At 48.1% G+C, this 10,185-nt stretch overlaps 1 protein-coding gene across 2 annotated transcripts; it reads right to left on the bottom strand.

The window, feature by feature from the left end:
* Positions 1-1,138: 1,138 nt before the first annotated feature.
* Positions 1,139-7,885, bottom strand: LOC110307146 (acyl-coenzyme A thioesterase 2, mitochondrial). 2 transcript variants are annotated; one of them, XM_085830535.1, is made up of 3 exons: positions 6,904-7,885; positions 4,693-4,895; positions 1,139-2,148 (listed from the first exon to the last, which is right to left on the bottom strand). In XM_085830535.1, exons 1-3 carry the CDS (start codon positions 7,481-7,483, stop codon positions 1,789-1,791), a joined length of 1,143 nt encoding a protein of 380 aa, XP_085686661.1. In that variant the 5' UTR covers positions 7,484-7,885; the 3' UTR covers positions 1,139-1,788. The 2 variants fall into 2 exon arrangements, with proteins under 2 accessions (XP_085686661.1, XP_021035067.2); XM_021179408.3 differs by having other exon boundaries at positions 1,139-2,449; positions 6,904-7,875.
* Between the last annotated feature and the right edge of the window lie 2,300 nt (positions 7,886-10,185).

The following is a 10,185-nucleotide window of genomic DNA, read 5'->3' as shown; positions in this document are numbered from 1 at the left end:
TCTGAAGGCTCTCATGCCATGCAACAGTTTGATTGTTGTTGTTGTTGTTGGTTTTGGTTTTTCGAGACAGGGTTTCTCTGTGTAGCCCTGGCTGTCCTGGAACTCACTTTGTAGACCAGGCTGGCCTCAAACTCAGAAATCCACCTGCCTCTGCCTCCCAAGTGCTGGGATTAAAGGCATGCGCCACCATGCCCGGCAACAGTTTGAATTTTTAAAAATGATTCATCTGTATACTGGGGGGCAGGCGTGTGCCATGGTGCTCGTGTGAAGGTCAGAGGACGAGTTGCAGGACTCAGTCCTCTCCTTCCACCAGGTGGGGTGGATTGAACTCAGGTTGTCAGGCTTGGTGGCCAGTCCCATTTCCCACTGAATCAGCTCATGCAACCCTTTTGTTAAACATGGTTTAATTAAACATGGTTCAGAGGCTGCAGAGAAGGCTCAGCACTTACGAGCTCTCACAGAGGACCAGAGTTTGGTTCCTAGCACCCATGTTAGGGAGCTCATAGCCACCTGTAACTCCAACTCCAGGGGAACTGCAATCATGGCCTCTGTGGGCCCCTACACAGACACACACGGACACTTATGTGATGAAAAATAGTAACCCTGAATAGGGCTCTATAGCCTTCTCTTTACTGCCTGTCTTGTGTTATGGAGGCTCAGTCATGAGCCTAGCAATGGGTAAAGAAATCCCTCCTCCTGTGCTGACCACTCTCTGACCGGCCATCTGGCTGTGGCCTAAACGTGCGGGGATGAGAGCGTTTGCTCACACACATCCTCTTCCCTGCCTCGAAGACAGGTCTGAAGGTTGGCACACATGGGATTCCTGACAGCTGTTTCCTTCCCCAGCTGCTCTGCTGCCTCCTGGACTAAATGTTCTTCCTCCCCTTGCGTCGCCATGACAGAGCTCATCACACCAAGAGGTTCTCTCCCCAACGTTGGTTTGCTTTGTAAAGTTGATGTTCTTGTTGGGTATGTGCATTAAAACAAACAAACAAACAAACAAACAAAACCCCTTCTCTTTGCTGCTGCCTAGACGTGTGTTAAGTATCTGAACAGTCACCCGAAAGCCACTTCTGGAAGGATGACAAGAGTGGGAACACTGGCCCAAGAATTGAAGGAAGGACAACATAGTTTTGTCTATAATGAGCTAGTTTTTATTTTAATAAGAATGTTTACACTTAAGGTTCCCCCTTAATTCATAATATAAAAGAACTCTTTTTTGGATAGGCACTATTTTTAAATAATTTTATTTACACGTGTGGTGTGTGCGTGTGTGTGTGTGTGTGTGTGTGTGTGTGTGTGCACGCACAAGCACTTGTGTGTGTCAGAGGACAACTTGTCAGAGTTTGTTCTCTCCTTCTACCATGTAGACCCTCGGGGAAAGAAATCTTAAGTTGTCAGGCTTGGCAGAAAGCACCTTTACCACAGAGCCATCTCACCAGGTCCATAGGCACATTTTTATAAGAAAGTTTTAATTTCTTTGTCGTCTTACGGCACTGGGGAATGAATTCTGGGCACTAGGGAAGAAAGACGAATGCATTACCACCAAGCTATATATATCCTCAGTCCTTCATAGGCACTTATTATATTGAGAAAAACTTAAGCTGGGTGTGGCTTTACTCCCAGCACTGGGAGGCAGAGGCAGGCCGATCTCTGAATTCAGGCCCAGCCTGGTCTCAGCCAAGGGTACACAGAGAAACCCTGACTCAAAAAAAAAAAAAAAAGAAAAGAAAAAAAGAAAAAGAAAAATGAAAGAAACTTTAAAAAATTAGAATATGTTCAAATGAACTAACCTGAACTGACATTCTGATAATATAAATGAGGTTCCCCCAAACCATCAACTAATAGGTTATATTTTAGAGGACAGTCCCTAACTCTTGCTACCCAACTGTTTGTGGAAGAAAGTCTGGAGCTGCTGCCATGCATCCACCTGGGCCATGGCATGAGGCTTGGGCTCCCCTCCAAAGGTGATGTTGGCACCCACCAGGAGGTGCATGCCAGCACTGCACAGCGGGAAGTAAGGGGGCTCGATATAATGCCCTGCTTCTGGGTAGCAGATGATCTGGGGCTTCTCCTTCCCGTGGGCCTGCAGGCGTTTGGAGATCTCATCGGCATAGAACTCGCTCTTCCAGTTGTGGTCGTCCTGACCTACAAGGAACAGGAAGGTCGTGTCAGACCTTTCCACGGGAATGAAGCTCTTCTTGTCTACCAGAGGGCTTTGCAGAGCTTCCACGACATCCAAGAGACCATCTTTGGTCATTTTGACTCGGTTTCTCAGAAGGGACACAGGGGGTATAGTCTCATCCTTGTAGTAGATGGTGTTTCCAACAGCAGCCACGGAGCCATTGATGACCACAGCGGCCGTGATGCCCTTCAGGAAGGAGGCCATAGCAAGGCTAAGTTCACCCCCTTTGGAAATCCCAAGCAGCCCAATTCCTGGTCCTTTTACCTGAAACAAATGAAAAAAAAAATGGAGGTTTAGTCTGGGAACAGTATGATAACCAGAAAGCATGGAGGAAGGAGGCAGAGACCTGGGCTCCCCCTGGGCTCCCCCTGGGCTCTACATTACAACCTGGGACATTTATTTACAACTAAGCCATATCTTTCTTTTCACAACTTCTCTGTCATCATTCTTGGTGACTGCAACAACCACATGATGGTATAGCTCACAGACTTTTAAGACTCCTCTGATGTTTAATTCTAACACACGGCAGCCAGCCATTCCCACTTATACAACCCGTACCTCTCATCACTAGCATGCACTGTTTTAGGCTCAAAACCTCACTTTTCCTGCATTGTGCCCTCTGGCGGCCATCTTTAGTCCCTCCTACTTAGCTCTTATAGAAACACTCCTTTGAACCTAGCAGTCTCTTCACTGTAGATCGCCCATGCTCACCTATCAGCCCCTCCACCTCAGAGTCTGTGCTTCATCAGCACCATGGAGCTCCCTCAAAAGGAAAGCAGTCTCCACTCCTTTATCACCGCCCTTCCCTAGGTCACATGGGCCCAGAAAAGGGCTAGTCCTAGTGAAACCACCTGCTCACCCTCTCCAGGCCGGAGCAAAAGCTGAGAGAAATACACACATTCCTGGTGCCCAATCTCTCATTGGACAGGAGCACCGATGTGGCCCTTCGATCCTGCCACACACCACTGGTGTTTTGCTTTCCACTTCCCCCAAAGGACCCCCTCCCCCCACATCCTCTCCTACCTCCTCAGCCTCTTGGATTCCCCCATGCATGCTCCTGCCCCCTCAGCTCTCCATACTGCAGTGAGAAAACAGAAGCTCTAGCAAGAAAGCCTCCCTCCCTCCCCAGCCCCTCTGTTCCTATGGAGGCTCAGACTCTCAGATGACCACATGATCTCAGTGGCCACCCTCTGGCTGTGTCTGGGATGCTGCCCACTCACTATCTTTCTCCAGAATTGGCCTCCCACACTTAACTTCCAGCCTCCTCCCCTGTAAACCTCTCTGCTGGTCCTCCTTGGGTCCTCCCTGCTCTGGGCTCTTCTGTTTTCTCACAGCCCTGGGCCCCCAGCTGTGGTAGCCTAGACTTTGTTCCCTGCCCTGGTTCCCTACAAAAGCTGTGGGAAGATACTTGTATTTTCCTTTCTCCATTCCCTGCTCATGGCCTTCGGGGTGGTTGGACTGGCACTGTCCCCAAGAACTGTGCCTGTCCTGAGTCCCAGTGTCCTCTGGGCTATAAGCAAAAGGACTTTTGGCTAACTTTTCACAACAGTCTTTTTTCTTCTCTTGTGGCTTCTATAGCAACACCCTGGAAAGTTTCAAACTTTACTCGTCACTGAAGTGCCAGGAATTAAGTGATGTGGTAGTTACAGTGTTTCTTATAGGAAGAAACTGAGGTCCCAAAGTCACAGAACTGGAAGTTGGTGAAATGCAGGTTGGTGAGATGGTTTAATGGGTCAAGCATTTGCTGCCCAGGCCTGATGACCTCAGTTTGATTCTCGGAATAACATAACGGTGGAGGCAGTGAACTGACTCCACAAAGTTGCCTTCACACCCCCACACGTTCATGAGAACGGGCGTTCTTGTACATGTACACAAATGCACAGTATTAATAGTATTTTGAAAATTGATGAAATCAGACCTCAGACTTCTCTCTAGATGCATCCTGCACTGGCTCCACTTCCCTAAGAGCATCAATGCTTCCAGCCACGTCAATGTCTGGTTATAAAATTATAAAATGAGCAAGGGTTGCCAGCCCAGCCTGTGCTATGCTGAACCTAGAAAGCTCAGAGCACCCTGGTCTCCTGCTGTTGATTCTCAAGTCCCTCTTACATAGTTCACCCTGTGCTTTCATGTCAGCTCCCACAGGGGCACGTGGACACAGGGACATAGGGACACGGGCAGCAGAGAGCTGATGAGTATATCATTTGATATAATATGGCGATAGCCTGACCTTTTTCTTTCCCTTTATTTCTTGTGTCAAACCTTGGTTCTCAAGCATGCTGGTATTCTTTATGAAACACTACAACATACCAGAACTCAGAATCCTGAACGCTAACTAGCATGAAATACAGCATCACAGAGAAACATCTAGCGAGTAAGCACAGAAGGCAGTTCGTATAGACTGTCTCCCAGACAGGGAGGGGCTGCCACAACAGGCTCATTCTGTGAAGTTAGACACTTGATGAGGAGATCTGATAGGGGGTCAATAAAACTTGAGGGGATCTAACCTCAGGGTGGCTGCGCAGATAGTTCACAGCTTCTTCAAAGTACTCCATGCGCATGGTTTCTATGCTCTTGGGGAGGTCGTCGTAGTTGTAATAAGCCAGAGCCATGACGGCAAAGCCCTTCCCAGCCAGCAGACTCGCCCGATACTCCAGAAGGCCACCTCCAACTCCTAAAAGGTCTATGATCCCAGGAAAGGGTCCAGGTTCTGGGGAGAAACCAAACCAAACCAAACAAAGCATTCAGGATGCTTAATTCAGGATGAGTACATTTCACACTGATCATAAAGATACTAAAAGCCTCCAGTCTTCACGCACCCAGAGCAGCCTGGGCTGAGTCCACAGTTTCCTCTCGTCCCACAGTCCTCTCTCTATCTAAGTCTCAAAATTCCATAGGCTTTTACAGAGAGAATATGTTACTCTTAACATTAAAAATACACTAAGGACTGGGGTAGAGTGCTGTCTAGCATGCATGGCATACTAGATTTGATTCCAGAAACAGGCAAACACACACACACACACACACACACACACGTATACACGCACACACACATATACCACTCTCCTCTCTGAACTGAAACTGATCGTGCCAACTGCCACGGAAGCTGGGCAGCAACCAGATCCATCCCACAATGCTGGTGTAACGCTGAACCATGCAGGCTGTAGGATGCAGAGGCTGGAAAAATGCAGGGCACCCTTGCTCACAAAAATCAAACCTGAGCTTACCATATGACCCAGAAACCCCACACCTATTTACCCAAAAGAAAGGAAATTTTTTGTTCCTGCACAAACTTCTATGTAAGCATTTGCAGCAACTTCACCCACCATCTCCACAGACTGTAAAGGAACCAGAGACCTTCAACACAGGCTCCATGCCTAGAAGACCCCATGAATCGCAAATACATTCTGCTAAGCAAGTACATATAGATTAGAAAAGGCTACATGTTCATTCCACATGAATTCATGCCCTAAACATTTTTTCCCATTCGTATAAAGAGGCTTGTCAGGGCTAGAGAGATGGCTCAGCGGTTAAGAGCACTGACTGTTCTTTCTCCAGAGGTCCTGGGTTCAGTTCCCAGCAACCACATGGTGGCTCACAACCATGTGATGGGATCTGATGCCCTCTTCTGGTGCATCTGAAGACAGCTACAGTGGACTTATATAAATAAAATAAGTAAGTCTTTGAAAAAAGAGGCTTGTCTTCCACATGACCAACTTAAACAAGAACACAGCAAGCACTGGGCCAGCACCTGCTCACGTACAGATGCATACTAAGATAGAAGGGGCCCTTGAAAGTTCCTTCTTCATCACACCTGTGAGTGTGTGTGTACCTCTCTTAACCACTTATAACTGTCATTTAAATATTTTGTTGATTTTGCCTACTTTGCCATTTTTGTTGTTGTTGTTTTGAGGCAGACCATCTAATATCCCGGTATGATCCAGTAAGGCTCTGTAGCCAACAATGACCAAGAGCTTCTGGTTCTCCCACCTCGACCTGTGAGTGCTGGGATTGCAGTGCTGTGCCTTCTTGCCAGGTTTACCCTGTGCTGGGGATAGCACCCAGTACTACTCCAAGCAAGCACTCTACCAACGGAGCCACACCCTCTAGCCCAAGTGTATGAAGCTTGTCTCAATGTCAGAATACTAACGGCTTCTCCTGAGAGTTCTTTCCCCCATCACTGCCTGAGAGTTCTGTTGATTCTCCTGCCTCCTTTGCTGGAACCTCCATATGCAGCTAAAAACCAAGAAAATTTAAAAATATTGGAAACTTCGTAGTAGAGTCCTTGCCAAGTTTGAGTTCCCACACTGCCACAAGAAAAGACAGAAGACATTCTAAAAGAACATTAGGGGATGTGGGTGTAACACTGCGGACTTTATTATTAGGAGCCTCTCCCCTTTTCTTATGATGCCCTTTTAATTTAGCAGCGGAATTGAAGGACCAGCTTCAGGCAAACAGCATCACTATAACAGGCTTCTTCCGGTCCAGTCCAGTCCAGTCCTGTCTCCTTCCCACCGAGTCCTAGATCATTTGGAGCCACCCTTTTCTTCACTTCTGAGTTCGAGGCCAGCCTAGTCTAGAGTGAGTTCCAGGACAGCCAGGGCTATACAAGAAACCCTGCCTCAAAAAACAAACAAACAAACAAACGAAAAACAAGACAAACAAACAAACACCCACAGGGGAACTTTGAGCAAAGGGAAATGTGGAGGGCTGCTCACCTGGGGGCAGGAAGAGCGTGGCGCGCACCCGGCCCTCGCGCACGGGCACGCGCCGCACCCCGGGAGCCATGAAGTGACGCTCGTGCACCGCCCGCGCCAGCCGCCGCCCGCCGTCGGGCTCGTGTCCGTCCAGCACCTCCAGCTCCACCACGAAGGGCGTCTGCACGTCGCGCTTGATCAGGCGCCAGAGAGGCCGTTCGGGCTCCATGGCCCAGAGCAGCCCCATGGGCTCGAGCCCCGAGAAGCTGCCGCCCAGCGCGGGCGTGCGCGCCAGGTCCAGCTCGCCGCCAGCGTCGGCGCGGTAGCGCGCGTGGGCTCGGAAGAGCGCGCCCTTCTCGTCGCGCAAGGCAGAGCGCAGCGTGACGGGCTGCTCGGGGGCCAAGCCGCGCACGGCGATGCTCAGCGGCTCATCCCAGCAGCTGCGGCCCTCAGGCTCTACGCTCAGAGTCGCATTTGTCCGCGCCCAAGTGGTCCGGCCACCAGTGCTGAGCGGCGGAAGTACTAACAGCCGCGCCCAGCTCTTCCAACCCTGTTGGCACAACCTGCTTGCTCTCAGGACAGCGAAAGACGAGGCCACCATTTTGCGTCGTTGACTTCAGCCCTCGGTTCCGCAGAGAAAGTTAAGAGATCCTCTAGTGGCCAGTTGCCTGCCTGCAGTCCTTAGACTGAGCTGTATGCTAGCTGAGCTGGGAGGATCAGAGAGCAAAGCAAGCAACAAAAGCAAAAGTAGTAGTGATGCTTTGACTAAGGCGTCTGTGCATTAAGACTCCGTTATATCCGGAACCCTAGTACTGTTTTTCAGGTGCTCTTTACCCCATGAAGAGTGGGCTGGACCAGAGCTCGCTCTTAAAAGCCTCTCACCCAATGAAACCTCCAGTCGCCAAATTCCTAAGGTTGCAGAGTCAAGAATGTGAGATTGCAATTGAGTTTCATCACGTCCTGGAGTAATAGACACTCGTTACTAATCTTAGGACTGTTCTTTCAAAAACGTGCATCATGATATTTTGTTTGTGTGCTGTCTGCGCGTGCTTAGTCTACACGTTAAGTCCCTTGTCCTATGGCCTTAATGTCTCATGGGCTGTGTGACCCTTTACCTACATTCCACACACGTGCAAAAATAGTCAAATGATGTCATAGTTTACATTGGGCTCGTCTTTTGGTCCTCTAGGCAAACACTTTTTTCCTACTCATCCGAGACTTTACACATTTCCCAAGTGTTATATAAGCTATTGCTTCCAATCAGTGATTGATTTTTTTTTCTTCCAAGGCCTTGAACCTTTACAAGGATTATTGCACATCTTTATTATTACAGAAACCTGAGACTATATAAGCTGTATTTGTCTCTGCTCCTAAGAAGACAACTGTGTTAGCTTTTGTTTACTTGACCCAAACTAGAAACACCTTGGAACAGGCAGGGATCCTCACTTGAGGCAATGCCTGTATCATATTGGCCTATGTGTCACTGATAGTTTGTGTGGGAGGGCCTAGCCCACTGCAGGAGGTTCCATGCTGGGCAGGTAAGCTAGGTTTTAATAGAAAGCTGGGGGTGGGGGGTGGGGCCTGGAGAATTAGCTCAGAGGTTAAAAGTACAGGCTGTTCTACCGAAGGACTTGAACTCATTTCCCTCAGCCATAAGGGAGCTCACAGCATTCTTCAAGTTCAACTCTAGGGATCAGAGACACATAAATGAGGTGTGTGTGTGTGTGTGTGTGTGTGTGTGAGTGTGTGTGTGAGTGTGTGTGTGAGTGTGTGTCTGTGTGTGTGAGAGTGTGTGTGTGTGTGAGTGTGTGTGTGAGAGTGTGTGTGTGTGAGTGTGTGTGTGTGTGAGTGTGTGTATGTGAGTGTGTGTGTGAGTGTGTGTGAGTGTGTGTGTGTGTGTGTGTGTGTGTGTGTAGGGAAACAAGTCAGTGCTCCCCTGTGGTTCACGCCCCCTGGTTGAGTTCCTGTTTGACTTTCCTCAGGAAATGAATGCCAAATACACCTTTTCCTCCGCTAGCTAGCTGCTTTGGGTCGGAGTTTTATCACACTTACAGAGAAAGCAGGCTCGGTAACTACCTTGAAGAACTTGCCCAGGCAAAGCTTTTTACCGAGTTTCAAATGACCTCCCACCGCACTGGTCACGGAACTCGGAAATAACTGTTTTTGTATTGCTACTATGGATTCTTCAACCTTATTTTGTGCATCCAGTCCCAGGAACCAAAAAAAAAGTAAATAATAATAATAGTTTATTCTTAATCCTAATAAGAACCCTATTGGGGGAACAATTAAGAACCAGAGAGCCTGATTTGCTAAGGCACACACAGCTAGACAAATGGAAATGCTGGATTCCACACCTTAGGGCACCATTCCCTGCCTATAAGGCCTTTAAATTCTTTAAGTGCCTCTCATGCAATGATGTCCTATATTGAGAAGAGAATTTAGAAAATGCACTCAGATACCTCCCCTCCACACCCAGCAATCTGTTTAAAAAAAAAAAAAAAAGAAAAGAAAAAAGAAAAAAAAAGAAAAGAAGAAAAGAAGAAAAACAGACTATCATTCTGGTCTAAGACTGCATGCCTGTCAACGGCAGTGCCCGGGAGTGAGTTATTGTGAAAGGAAATAAAACTTGAGACCTGTGATTCATGTAATGTATGTCAAATACCCCGGCGCCTCCTGCTCACCCCCCCCACCCCCTTCTATAGGGAGCATAGTTAAAAGCTGAAACATTAACCAGGTGCATTGTCGACTCAGATAAGCCCCCGGCTTTAGAATCCTTATACACCCGCCTGCACGCACTACTCTGCTGAATCATAATCATGTTGCTGATGTTTGAATGAACCAATCATGTGCAACCGCACCATATCTGTAGTCCCAGTAGAGGCAGGAGAATCACTGTAAGTTCGAGGTCATCCTGGGCTCCACATCGAGCACCAGGACAGCCAGGAGAACTTAGACAGCCCTTGTCTTTTAAAAATAATAATACCTTTAATCCCAGCACTCGGGAGGCAGAGGCAGGAAGATTTCAGCCTGGTCTACAGAGTGAGTTCTAGGACAGCCAGGGCTACACAGAGAAACCCTGTCTTGAAAAACTGGAAGAAGAAGAAGAAGAAGAAGAAGAAGAAGAAGAAGAAGAAGAAGAAGAAGAAGAGGAGGAGGAGGAGGAGGAGGAGGAGGAGGAGGAGGAGGAGGAGGAGGAGGAGGAGGAGGAGGAGGAGGAGGAAATAAGAGAAAAAGAATTTTAATTTATTTTGTTCTGAAAGCTTATTAACTCAAAAGGATTGGTTTTTTTAAAAAAAAATGTGT

The sequence above is a fragment of the Mus caroli genome, unplaced genomic scaffold (assembly GCF_978045245.1).
Source record: "Mus caroli unplaced genomic scaffold, Mus_caroli_1 scaffold_14, whole genome shotgun sequence".
NCBI classification, from domain to species: Eukaryota; Metazoa; Chordata; class Mammalia; order Rodentia; family Muridae; genus Mus; species Mus caroli.
This window is presented reverse-complemented; position numbering and strand designations above follow the sequence as displayed.

Bases quoted from the DNA above. Each gene is read 5' to 3' on its own strand.
- LOC110307146 (XM_021179408.3), bottom strand. From the start codon at position 7,483: ATGGTGGCCTCGTCTTTCGCTGTCCTGAGAGCAAGCAGGTTGTGCCAA. The intron at 4,896-6,903 runs GTGAGCAGCCCT...GTTTCTCCCCAG, and splicing joins CACGCTCTTCCTGCCCCCAG to AACCTGGACCCTTTCCTGGG. The intron at 2,450-4,692 runs GTTAGATCCCCT...CATTTGTTTCAG, and splicing joins ATCTGCGCAGCCACCCTGAG to GTAAAAGGACCAGGAATTGG.